This window comes from Amblyraja radiata, chromosome 24 (genome assembly GCF_010909765.2).
Source record: "Amblyraja radiata isolate CabotCenter1 chromosome 24, sAmbRad1.1.pri, whole genome shotgun sequence".
In the NCBI taxonomy this organism is placed as follows: domain Eukaryota; kingdom Metazoa; phylum Chordata; class Chondrichthyes; order Rajiformes; family Rajidae; genus Amblyraja; species Amblyraja radiata.
The window spans coordinates 2,676,890-2,690,996 of NC_045979.1; the positions used below are offsets into that span (position 1 = coordinate 2,676,890).

The 14,107-nt window shown below is 47.1% G+C and overlaps 1 protein-coding gene across 3 annotated transcripts in view; it reads left to right on the forward strand.

Moving 5' to 3' along the window:
- The window catches only part of LOC116986692 (forkhead box protein P2-like), a 333,583-nt gene that overhangs the window by 160,976 nt on the left and 158,500 nt on the right, over positions 1–14,107 (forward strand). For all 3 annotated transcript variants that reach the window (XM_033042263.1, XM_033042262.1, XM_033042264.1), the window contains one exon: positions 3,991–4,080. In XM_033042263.1, coding sequence (XP_032898154.1) covers positions 3,991–4,080 — 90 coding nt within the window. The remainder of the gene's footprint in view (positions 1–3,990; positions 4,081–14,107) is intronic.

Below are 14,107 nucleotides of genomic sequence, written 5' to 3' on the forward strand. Positions count from 1 at the left end.
CCTGTCCATATTCTGTCAAGATGTTGCATGACGTGCTGAGTTACTCCCGCACCGTGTGTCTTGTTTGTAAACCAGAATCTGAATTCCCCTGTATCTCTCGTCTTTATAAAGGGTAACGTCTGCTTTTCAAGTGAAGATGAAAGATCCAACAAGCTGGTATTGTGGAGTAAACATAGAAACATAGAACTTAGGTGCAGGAGTAGGCCATTCGGCCCTTCGAGCCTGCACCGCCATTCAATATGATCATGGCTGATCATCCAACTCAGTATCCCGTACCTGCCTTCTCTCCATACCCTCTGATCCCCTTAGCCACAAGGGCCGCATCTAACTCCCTCTTAAATATAGTCAATGAACTGGCCTCGACTACCCTCTGTGGCAGGGAGTTCCAGAGCTTCACCACTCTCTGTGTGAAAAAAGTTCTTCTCATCTCAGTTTTAAAGGATTTCCCCCTTATCCTTAAGCTGTGACCCCTTGTCCTGGACTTCCCCAACATCCGGAGCAATCTTCCTGCATCTAGCCTGTCCAACCCCTTAAGAATTTTGTAAGTTTCTATAAGATCCCCTCTCAATCTCCTAAATTCTAGAGAGTATAAACCAAGTCTATCCAGTCTTTCTTCATAAGACAGTCCTGACATCCCAGGAATCAGTCTGGTGAACCTTCTCTGCACTCCCTCTATGGCAATAATGTCCTTCCTCAGATTTGGAGACCAAAACTGTACGCAATACTCCAGGTGTGGTCTCACCAAGACCCTGTACAACTGCAGTAGAACCTCCCTGCTCCTATACTCAAATCCTTTTGCTATGAAAGCTAACATACCATTCTTGGGAACATCTCCAGATATCCCCCCTACCCCCCAGTAATTGCTACTCCACCAACTGCACTAAAGGCAATGATCTGGATATTAATATGTTAATGTTTGTGGCACCTTGCTGTGCAAAACCTGCCCATCCTTATGGCAAGGATCTATGGAGCGAAGGATGCTGCTGCTCCATAGATGCTGCTGCACCCGCTGAGTTTCTCCAGCATTTTTGTGTACCTTCGATTTTCCAGCATCTGCAGTTCCTTCTTGAACATCCTTATGGCAAAGTTGGTTTGGTTTTTTAAACTCCTTCACTGAAAGAACTTTAAGACAAACGGAGGTTACGAAAGACATCAAATCAGTGCAGTTCCTTGTTTTTCATTTGAGATGAAACTGATAATGACTGCAACATGCAGCCAGCACTGGCTGTGTGAGTCCCCGGCTGGGCGTTTCAGCAGGTCAAGTGTTGTGGTGCTGTTGAAGGCTGTGTCCCCATGCTCAGGTGGTTGAACAGTTATATGGTGGATCGACACTCTGCTGGATGGCAGGGTTCCTCCAGATAATGCAGGCAATGGAAAGCCCATGTGCCGATCCTCTGTCTGCTTTGCCATCAAGACTCTCTTCCACACGAGCTGCCAACTGAGGGAATCATCCATCCATTTCACAACTCGTAGAGTCATAGAGTCATACACCATGGAAACAGGCCCTTCAACGCATTGTACCTGCCCACATGTCAACTTGCTCTCCTCGAATTCTATCCTCCACCTCCTTCAGTTGGAAAGGCCATCGGCTATGGAATTCCCTTCATATGTCGCCATGGGGAAGTTGGGCCAAAAGGGCCTGTTTCCACACTGTATGACCCTATGACTATGCATGATTCTATGTATGGCTCTATGTTCTTCCCTGTCTGTCTGCCCTCCATCCAGGGTCTCCTGAAAGCTTATTCCTTTGGACAACACCCCTCACATTTCCTTAAGTGGCTCAGCATTGATTGGTGTTTGAAACAACTTGAGACCATTCTACCATGTCAAAGTTGCCATAACGATGGAAACTGTTGATGGGCTAGCAGCATCTGTCTGATCCACCGAGTTACTCCAGCTTTTGGGTTTAAACCAGCATCTGCAGTTCCTTCCTACACATGAAAGTGTTGATATTGTTTTGAATTGACTGCAACATCATAGAAACATAGAAACATAGAAAATAGAATTGAATTGAATTGAATTGAATTGAATCCTTTAATTGAATCCTTTATTTGTCATTCAGACCTTTCGGTCTGAACGAAATGCTGTTGCAGGAGGAGGAGGAGGCCATTCGGCCCTTAGAGCCAGCACCGCCATTCATTGTGATCATCGCTGATCGTCCCCTATCAATAACCCGTGCCTGCCTTCTCCCCATATCCCTTGACTCCACTAGCCCCCAGAGCTCTATCTAACTCTCTCTTAAATCTAACTCATCAAAACTGAAGCACAGTCTTTCATTGTAATCTGTGTAATCTCCTCAAAAATATGATACATTTTTCCCAGATTTGTTCTGATCATTCATTTTATAATGGAACCTGGACAGATACATGGATTGGAAAGGTTTAGAGGCATATGGGCCCAATGAGGGCAAGTGGGGCTAGCGTAGATGGGGCAGTTTGGTCAGCATAGGCAAGTTGGGCTGAAGGGCCTGTTCTTGTGTTGTGTGACTCTAGGCTCTATGACTCTCATTGCCTTTTCTCTTCACATCCTTTTCCCCATTTAGGATTTACCTTAAACATGACTTCTTCAGACAACTCCTCCTGCCACCTTCTTTGGCTAGGTTCCATTCTGTTTGTTTCATCCCCTGTCCTGTAACTTCTTAGACCTGTTATTTTTCTTCAGTACAGACACTGCCGAGCTGTTGTCAATCTTCCCGTGTTCGCTTAATGGGTCTCACATTGAGTATTAGATATTTGTGTCCGAAGATAGACACAAAATGCTGGAGTAACTCAGCGGGACAGGCAGTATCTCTGGATAGAAGGAAAGTTCTTTGGAAAGAACTTCTCTCCAGAGAATGCTGCCTTCCCGTTAAGCTACTCCAGCATTTTGTGTCCATCTTTGTTGTAAATCAGCATCTGCAGTTCCTTCCTAGATATTGGTGTCCTGTGATTCCATTGCAAATCAAGGTCCCTGTGTTGTCGATCCCAATGGATCTCTGGAGGAGTTTCTTCCCTTTCTCTATCCAAGGGGAACTGCTGTCAGAGTGAGGCTAAACGCAAATCGGAGGAACAGCATCTCATATTTCGCTTGGACAATTTACAGCCCCGTGGTATGAATATTGATTTCTCTAACCCGGTAGCCCGGCATTCCCTTTCTCTCTATCCCTCCCCCACCCAAGTAGCACCAGCTTCTCGTTCTCACCCAACAAACACCTTACAATGGCCTTTTCCCTTTATCATCGTCACTTTTTTGCATATCTTTCATTCATTGTTCTTTATCTCTCCACATCACCATCTTATATCTCTCGTTTCCCTTATCCCTAACCAGTCTGAGGAAGGGTCTCCACCCGAAACGTCACCCATTCCTTCCCTCCAGAGATGCTGCCTGTCCCGCTGAGTTACTCTAGCTTTTTGTGTCTCTCTTGGTATAATTTGGAGGTGATTCTCACTGATGGTTCTCAGAGTTGGTGTCAACAACTCACAAGACAGTTGGAGCTGGGAGCAGTTGCATTCCCCACAATGTAAACACCGTGGGAGATGAAGGGTTACACCTAAAATATTTTCTTGGGGTAGAATAATTCATTCCATTTTTAGGCAGGAAGCACATAGCTGAGACTTTTGGCAAAAATGATTGAGTTGTGGCAGTCATCTGGAGTGCTGAGCCATCACCTAATTTGCCAAGTGTTACTGTAGATTGTATCGAAAAAGAGAGCGTTGCATTTCGTGATACTTTGGTCGTGCTACTGTGAAGTGGCAGCATTCCAGACCCAGCAGCACTGTGGTCAGATCTGCCAGATGTGGATGGTCAGATACAGCTGTGTGTGATCAGGGATGCCAGATGTGAATGGTCAGACACAGAAGCGAATGGTCAGATGAATGCCTGCGCAAGTGTCGGCTGCAAGGTCCTCCTTGATGTCCGACCACCCAGCCTGGGAAGGTCTGGCCGTGTAAAGTGTTTGTGGATCATTGGAGTTTTTCCTCACTTCTCCTCCTTTTCCCTGTTTCACTGCAGGCCCTGCAAGCAGCCAGGCAGCTCTTACTTCATCAAGCAACAGGCCTCAACTCCCCGAACACAAACGAGAAGCAACAGCAAACAGTCCAGGTCTGTACGATACAACATTAACCGTAAACAGAGGGGTTCAGACAACAGACGGGGAGCTCAGACCACAGTGGAGATCTGTCAGTAGTGTGCTGCATGCATCATTCTCTGAGTTGAACTGCACCAAATTGGAGGAAATAGTCTTTAAGAAGGAACTGCAGATGCTGGAAAATCAAAGGTACACAAAAATGCTGGAGAAACTCAGCGGGTGCAGCAGCATCTATGGAGCGAAGGAAATAGACAACGTTTCGGGCCGAAACCCTTCTTCAGACTGATGGGGGGTGGGGGGGGGGGGGGGAGGGGGAGGGGGGATAAGAAAGGAAAAAGGAGGAGGAGGAGCCCTAAGGCTGAGGGATGGGAGGAGACAGCAAGGGCTAACAAAATTGGGAGAATTCAATGTTCATGCCCCCAGGATGCAGACTCCCCAAGCGGAATATGAGGTGCTGTTCCTCCAATTTCCGGTGTTGCTCGCTCTGGCCATGGAGGAGACCCAGGACAGAGAGGTCGGATACGGAGTGGGAGGGGGAGTTGAAGTGCTGAGCCACTTCAACCCCCCCTCCCACTTCAACTCCCCCTTCGGGCTCCTCCTCCTCCTTTTTCCTTTCTTCTCCCCGCCCCCCCCCCCCCCCCCCCCCCCCCCCCACACCCCCCATCAGTCTGAAGAAGAGTTTCGGCCCGAAACGTTGCCTATTTCGGCCCTAAACGCACCCGCTGAGTTTCTCCAGCTTTTTTGTCTACCTTGGAGGAAATAGTTTCCTGTTAACAAATGCTTGCTGTACAGCAAGCTGGCACTGGGCAGTCACAGGCCGTCACGCTACAGGTGGAAGAAAATAGGTTCTTTAGACCTAATGTTTACTGACCAGGAGCTGACACTGAGACAGGCACGGGCCAACACTGAACCAAACGGGAGTGAACTGTACAGCAACAGACTGTAGCTGCTGGAAGCAGCAGTCAGTTAGACCAGTGGTTCTCAACCTTTTTTCAGTGATGTACCGCCTGTGAAATATTTTTTCAGCCAAGTACCCCCTAACCAGTGCAAAAATATAGGCCTACATATATGTAGGCCTATATTTTAAAATCTCACGTACCCCCTGGAGTGCCTTCACGTACCCCCAGGGGTACGTGTACCCCCATTTGAGAACCACTGAGTTAGACAGTGTCTGTGCAGAGGGAAGCTGTAATAACGCCTCAGCTCAATGTCACTTCATCAGCAGTTAACACTGTGCTCCACACAGGGGCTTTAACGCTGAACCACAGGCTCAGTAGAATAGGACTGGGAGCTCCGGTTTAAAGCTAAATGTGAGTGGGCAAATAATGATTGTGGGAATGTTGTTCATCGGAAAGTGATTAAGAATTAACTGCAGATGCTGGAAAGTCGGAGGTAGACAAAAATGCTGGAGAAACTCAGCGGGTGCAGCAGCAGCATCTATGGAGCGAAGGAAATAGGCAACGTTTCGGGCCGAAACCCTTCCGGGTTGCCTATTTCCTTCGCTCCATAGATGCTGCTGCTGCACCCGCTGAGTTTCTCCAGCGTTTTTGTCTGCCTTCATTAGAAAGTGAGATGCTTGTCCTGGAGTTGTACTGGTCAGTTCAACGTAGCATGGCATTCCCAACACTAAAATTCTAATCTCAAACTGCACAGACCCCTAAGGATGTGTCCCTGGCTTCTGGGATTCTGATGAGTACGTTGCGAAAATAAAATACTGCAGATTGCCAAATATCATCCTCGCTTACTGACTGCCAGATGTGGGTGGGCAGGTGTGGATCGGCAGGTGTGGGTGGCAGATGTTGATGGGCAGATGTGAATACCTTGATCTGCAGCGAGTCATACCGCCAGGTGTCACGGGACTACTTGCCACAAGGGATCCATGAGGATACAATAGACAATAGACAATAGGTGCAGGAGTAGGCCATTCGGCCCTTTGAGCCAGCGCCACCACTCAATGTGATCATGGCTGATCAACCCCAATCAGTACCCCGTTCCTGCCTTCTCCCCATATCTCCTGACTCCGCTATCTTTAAGAGCCCTATCTAGATCTCTCTAGAAACCATCCAGAGAATCTGCCTCCACTGCCCTCTGAGGCAGAGAATTCCACAGACTCACCACTCTCTGTGAGAAAAAGTGTTTCCTCGACAGGAATTGACAGGGTAGTGTCGGACAGTGTGCAGCTGGTAGAGCTGCTGCCTGCCTCACAGCTCCAGCGACCTGGATTCAGTTCTGACCCTAGGTGCTGTCTGTGTGGTGTTTGCATGTTCTTCTTGTGATCACTTGAATTTCCCGCCACCTCCCAAAGACTTGCAGATTGGTCAGTTAAGGGTCACTGCAAATTGTACCTGGAGTGTAGGGAATCAGTAACGTCTGGGGCAACATGGGGAGATTGCAGTGAGGTGAATGTAAATGTGTGTTTGATGCTTGACTTGGCCTTGGTGGGGTGAAGAGTCTGCTTCTATGCTGACTGACGTGATGTGATTGCATTAGATGATAGTGTGCGGTTTCAGGCATTTGTGATCAAAACTGAGCTGGAGATCTATGCCCATGCTCTCTGTTGAAGAGATTTTGTTGATTTGTAAAGGAACTATAATTACGACCAAACCTTCAGTGTACTCAGGCGCAGTGTAACCTGACTGGTCTTGTAAATAGACACAAAAAGCTGGAGTAACTCAGTGGGTCAGGCAGCATCTCTGGAGAGAAGGAATGGGTGACATCCCGGCCTGCTCTGCTCTTTGTCAGCCTTTCTCCAGTCTGCCTTCCTCACTCTGTCTCCCACACTCTCACCTTCTCTCCATTCTTCCAACCTGTCTGTTTCCCTCTGTCTGTCTCCCACAACCTCTCCTTCTCTCCATTCCTTCAGTCTGTCTACCTCTATCCCTCTGTCTCCAGACCCTCTCTGCTCCACTCCTTGTCTGCACCACCCCCCCCCCCCCCCTGTCTCCCACACCCTCTCATTCTCTCCGCTCCTCCTGTCCATGTCTGCCTCTCTCTCCCTGTTACCCATGCCATATTTCTCTGCCTCTCCCTCTGTTCCTGCTCCTCTCTTCCCCTTGCCTCCTCTATCACCTGATGTGGGCCTCTCTCCCTGCTCCCTCTCCCCAGCCCGCTGCCCCCTGGCCCCCTCGAGGGCGGCGTGTACTGATCCTCCGCTCCACGCCAGCTGCCAGGCGCGTGTTGTGTTTGGACAAGTGCTGTTCTCCACCCTGCGCTGTTTTGTTAACCTTCTGAGGATTGGTGTGAGCAACCCGGCAGCAGAATTAATGACAATTGCGATATAATTATTTCGTTATTGCGGAGGGGGGGGGGGAAGGAACCTTTAGAATTTCAGCACAGGTCAGGCACAAGTGAAGATGGCGGTGAGATATTGGCCAGGTCACGGGGCACACACAGTTACAGGCGCTGGCAACATGCAGAACAAAGGTGGGATAAAGCAGATACTAAAAACGTATTTAGTCCAGAGCCTGGGCAATCACCATGTGATTGCAGCAGTTCCGTTCAGTTACGTTTATTGTCACGTGTATCGAGGTACAGTGAAACACTTTTTGTTGCGTGCTGACTGGTCAGCGGAAAGACAATACGTGATTACAGTCGACCCGTTTACAAGTTCAAGGCTGAGAGTTTCCACAGTATCACGTTGAGATGGTGATAGGATAGGATCGGGCCATTGTGATTGAGGGTTTGCCCACCATTGTGGAGGCTGCCCTACTGCCAGGGGTTGGATGGCCACCAGTGGGTGGGGGTAGGTGCTCTAGGATGGGGCACAGGAGGTGTCGGGGACACAGCAATCCATGATGTCCTCCCTGATTGTCCTGTGGAGCTGGCGTCTGAAGTGCCCTGTCCCACCTCCACCCTGGGAGACTGAGAGAAGGCAAAAGACCAGATTCAAAAAACGAAATCCAGTCAATCTGTCTTAGTTGGCAGAGGATGATTCATCTAAACTGCGACTCCTCCCACAATGGTGCATCCTCTCCACATTGCGTTGGGCAGCACGGTGGCGCAGCGGTAGAGTTGCTGCCTCACAGCGCCAGAGACCCGAGTTCGATCCTGACTATGGGTGCTGCCTGAGACCTGCGTAGGTTTTGTCTGGGATCTTTGGTTTCCTCCCACACTCCAAAGACATACGGGTTTGTGGGTTAATTGACTTTGTTATAAATAGGGATAGCTGGTTGGTGCGGACTCGGTGGGCCGAAGGGCCTGTTTCCGTGCTGTAACTAAATTAAACTAAAGGTACTGCATTATGAGCTCAGTGAGAAAGATACATCGAAGGCCGCTCTGTAACATAGGGGAAGAAATGGCAGTAGGTTTCACTAATAACCTATAGTCTATGCCCCCCACATTCCCATGAACCCCCCTCCCCCCCACCCGTATTTTACCACTGATCTACACGCAGGGTAATTTTACAATGACCAATCCACGTGTTTACAGGGTGTCAGAGGAGATCCAGATGGATGAAGGGAGAACGTGCAAACACCACACAGTGAGCACTGGAGGTCGCGGCAGATGGGAGCCAGCTGTGCATTGTGGCAACCCAGGGCAAGAATCCTTTGTATTTCATGGAGACATACATTTGTTTTTTGCGGGTGGTTCTTTTGGGAGGTGGATGACTTTGAGGCCCTATGGCCTGACAGTAAGTTGGGCAGATTTTCACTTGCCCCTGAAGCTCCCAAGGATGCTGTTCATCGCCTCCAGGCTAGCCTGCCATTAAATTAGACCATGCCTGGTATACCTGGGGCATTTGCTGTTCACCTGAGCCTGTCCATCATCCAGGCTGTGGGCTCCAGCTACATATACGTGGACATTCCTGGCACCATCTGTCCCTCGAGCCCCTGTCATTCTCACAAATACCCAATAACCAGGATTGAATAGGGTGAGTTCCTGTCCATTGCACAACCCCACTGCTGACAACAGGCTTCCCAACGACCCACACAAGGAGGTCTAACACTAGGTTTGCAGACATCCCTGCCTTTGCTCCTGCTGAGGGAGCAAGGCAGCATTGGAATAATCTGTGGGCAGTGGGGAGCAGGACTGACAGGGATGAAAATTGGGGAGGAAAGCTACAAATTGTTTGAAATAAAAGACAGAAGAGTGGGTCGACAAGCAAGGGGATTACAGTCTGTCGTGGAGACAGATTTGGCGTTGGACCGTGTCAGTGAGTCAGTGTTGGTCTCTACACTTTCATGACAGATTTAAAGATAGGAAGTTGAATAAGGTGGAGCCAAGAACTGGGAGAGGAAGCGATCTTTCTCTCTCTCTCACATATATCCACACACGCGCATGCACGTACACACACGCACACACACATGCATGTGCACATGCAAGTACACACACATGCAAATGCACACACATGCATCCAACTACATACATACGCACTCGTGCTACACCTTCATGCACATACACAAGCACATGCACACATGCATACAAGTACACCTATACAATTACACACATGTGTTTGCATGCACGCACGTACACACACTCACACAGATGTGCATGCACATATACATACACACGCATACATACACAAGTATACTTGCACACACATACATACACACATATACACATGCACACACACACATGTACATACACACACACACACATGTACATACACACATACACACAGACACACGCTCACACACACACACACAGGTTAAGAGTTGATTCCACAGAAGGATGTGTGGCTGCTGCTTATTACAGATTACTTTCACTTCCAGGATTGTGGTTTCTATCCAAAGCAGACTAAATAAACTGATGGCTCTCGCTGTCTCTCTCCTGCTCCATGCTTCCCCCTGCCACATGATCTCCCTGCCACATTACCTCCCTGCCACTCATGTTTGTTCCTGAACTCTTTCCTTCCTTGCTCAAACTGTTTATTCATGTTAACCTTTTCCCTGCCACCCTCACACCTCAGGCGTTCACACCCAATACTTCCTCTGTCTTGTTGAACCTCTTTCTCTCTAATTTGACCTTTCCCCTACCCTTCTGTTTCCTCACTCACTCACTCTCTCTCTCTCTCCATCTTCATCATGATGGGCCGTCACAAATGGTGTCCTGGTCACTGTAATATCCGATATAATGGTGGGAAGTTGGGAGAGGTGGGGGCCAGGAACTGGGAGAGAAGGTCTCACTTGTGAGAATTGGGAAATCTTGACTGAATATCTAATCCTCCTTCTCTGACTGAGGCTGTTCCATTGTCTCAGCGTTGAATGGCCTCTAATAATTGTCACCAGTAAAGAGTCTTTGTGGAGTTGCAGGTATAATGATGATGTTGATCCATTCTTGCTGAGACGGTCGAGACTGGCCCCTGTGTGGGTGTGACCGTGTGTGGGATCACCAGTCACTTACTTGCTGATGGACACTTTGTGCCCTGGTTGTCAGGTTGATGATGCTGTGTGGGTTCAGCAATCACCCTGACTCTGAGTTCGGGCAGGATCCATGGAGGGGTGCAGTCGGCCACACTGGATCTTGGCTAAAGCCAGGAGTAGGATCCAATTCTTAACTGTTTCGAAGTGAACTCTGCTGAGGTGTGAGAGTGTGAATGTGTGTACTAGCCTTTATTTGGCAGTGCATGTTCTGTAAGTTTGCCTGTGCTTATATACATGTTTCTGTGTACATGTCTGTTCTCTCCACCGTGCGTGCACGCAAACATGTCCCTTTGTTGCTGCGTGCACGCATGCATGTCCCCGTGTGCGTGTGAGGGAGAGAGAGGAGAAGTGTTTTCTTCTCCATGTTCTCATCACATTGCAGAACACCCAGCATCACTGGCGTGGCTTGTGCTTGCAAAGCCACGATTCCTGGGGGCTTTTGCTGGCCCGTTGGTCTCCTTGTTATTCCAGCCCAATATGTCAGCACTTGAAGACAAGTAAACACGACGTTGGGGAAGACCAGATGTAGCCAGCACCTCTTTACTCTCTTTGTCCGAAAGGAACACACTCAACATTCAAAAGATAAATCACAAGAGTTCCTCAGACTCAGCCTCACCGACTAATAGACCAGTGGTTGTTAACTGTTAGGGACAATGATTGGATGAGGAAGAGTCCGGTTTGCAGGAATAATTTTATGGAATTAGAAATAATAAATAGTTTGTCACAAGAATAAAAAAGGGGCCTTTCTTTTCTTGCATTGACTTTTCTTGTCTGCCTTTCTCTTTAGAAGAGGTACTCTGGGGACTGGGATTACTCACAGACTTGCTTGTTAAGCATGTTTTCCACAGTTAGCTCAGGAAGGAAGTGCTGTCACTGTCTGTAAAGTTTTAAAAAAACAGAAAAGCCAAAGATTTCCAGTTAAAACAAATAAAAATAAAACCCAGCGAATGTTGTAATACTCCAAACCCATTTGGTGTAAAAATTTAAAGGGGAACTCCAGGATGAGGGGTTGGGGTGTTCCAGGGTGCACATTCGGGGATGGATCTCCCAAAGTCAGCGCCCTGTACAAGTGGGGACACCTCACCCGTAAGCAGAGTCATAGAGTCATACAGTGTGGAAACATTTGCCCACATCATCCAGCATACACTAGTCCCACCTGCCTGCCTTTGGCCCATATCCCTCCAAACCTGTCCTATCCATGTACCTTTCTAAATGTTTCTTAACCATTGAGATAGTCCCTGCCTCAACTACCTCCTCCGGCGGCTCGTTCCATACGCCCACCACCCTTTGCGTGCAAAAGTTACCCCTCAGGTTCCTGTTTAATTTTCCCCCCCTCCCCCTAATCCTATGCCCTCTGGTTCACATGTCACCTGCTCTGGGCACGACACTCTGTGCATCTTCTCCTCTCATGATTCTGGAGACTTTTATAAGATCACGTTTATAAAATAATTGATATAGATGCCAAGCAGCAATGGGACCAGCACTGAATCCGGAGGCTCGCCACTAGTCACAGGCCTCATGAAACCAATTTTCTGTCCATTCAGCTACCTCTCCTGAATCCCACGGAATTTAAATTTGCAGAGCAGCCTACTATGCAGAACCTTGTCAAATGCCTTACCAACAACCATGTGTACAATGTTTACAGTCCTGCCTTCATCAACCTCAAAAACCTCAATCGAATTCATGAGACTTGACCTCCCGCATACAAAACCATGTTGACTATCCCTAAGCAGCCCTTGTCCATCTAAGTGCATGTATATTCTATCCCTCAGATTACTCTCTGGAAATGTTCTGACCACAGATGTTAGACTTACTGGCCTGTAGTTCCCAGCCTTTTCCCTGCAGCCCTTCGTGAAGAGAGGCACAACATTTGCCCCCCATCCAGCCTTCACCTTGATGGAAAGTTCTGGAGCAACTCAGCGGGTCAGACAGCATTCACGGGGAGAATGGACAGGTGACATTTTGGAACTCGACTTGAAACGTCACCAATCCATGTTCTCCAGAGATGCTGCCTGACCTGCTGAGTTACTCCAGAACTTTGCATCTTATTTTGGTTTAACCAGCATATGCAGTGTTTAGCTTCTGCAGACAGATATCCTGTTCCAGCCCCAATATTATTTTGGAACAAATGACTGCAATGCAGAAAATGAAAAAAACAATATTGTGATTATTGTAGGTATGTTGCAAAGCCTACCTGAAGCGTCGTTGAATATCTGCCGCTGAGGTTGTGCGCGATTTTGGCGCCGTTTAGAGGGGGCGGGTTTAAAACGCGATTTTCTCTAAGCTGTTCCAATCGAAAATGTTCAGCCTAGTTAATTATTAACGAAAAATCGCTGATAGACCCCGTCGCAAAAGCTATTATTAGGTTTAAAGGCCTTGAATAATAGTTATAGTAGTTTAAAAATCAATCTTTAAACCCGCGACCGTCAGCAACCGCAGGGTCTCATAAAGAAAATAGCAGAAGGTAGGTTGTATATTTTTACATTAAAAAGGGCTTCTAAAGATCCTTTTATACAAAATTTAATATTGCGAGTAGCTCAATTTGGGCCCATTATATCGCGCAGTATTTTTCCCGGCATTTGAGGCACAAATCTACCGTAATGTGAACGTTCTAAACCAGCGCGTTCCACAGGGACCCACTGGAAAGCTGATTTAAATGGGCATTTATTTACAGCAATTGAACACTGAATTCCTTCCATTTGGCCTATAAATTAATGTAAATGAGATTTAAAATCATGTTTTATTGTGAATTATTTGTGAATATTATTTGGACATTTAGGCTATTTAAAAATGTTAATCATTTATTAAGAAATGGATAGATGTTTAGATCTAGTAATTGAAGTCTGAAATTAGCTACAATTAGGTAACTAACTAATTATATGCTTTAATTTCAGGTCATCCAAGTAAGATTATTTTATATTTGTTTCAGAATGCTTCAATCTATGATAACTGAAAATTTCATTCAGTTCTCTTAATTTTTAAGAAAGTTATGGGCTTTTGACTGTTCACGATCACAACTTTTTTGTTATGTCCATAGAAAATCAATAGGGAACAAGATGCTCATTTCCGAGTATGAAAATGGCCATAACTTTTTAAATACTTGAGATATGAAAGTGAATTAGATGTCAAATTAAACTTATTTTTATGCGTTATCTGATGGGATAAATTACAGACTTGATTTTTAAAATCTCAAAATTTTGTAACATTGCTAATTATTGGGCCAAACGCCGCTGATCTCTGACATTCAAAGACAGTTCCACTGCATATCTCCAGTCAGACATGTAACTGGACCGATCTCCACAGTAGGTTAGGGCCTGGAATCCTGAAGCATGTTTCCTTCTGAGCTTCAACAAACCTATCCACAACCTCCACAGGGCTTGTTAGAAAGGTGACAGAATACTTGCTACTTGTTTGAATGAGTGTAGCTCCAACAATATGATACAGAACACCACTCTGAATGAGAACGTTGTCCCTTCGCCCCCAATGCTCAGTTCACCCGCCAGTAGTGGTATGAAGATACTCGCAGACTGCTTATGAGAAGGCAGTGGTAAGTCACTTTCCTGAACCCTTGTGGTTCTTGTGTGAAGGTACAGCCGTCACAAGCGCTGTTCGGTTTACACCTCCATGTTTTATGGAGACATGATGGGTACGTTTTCCAGTCAGGACAACATGTACCTTG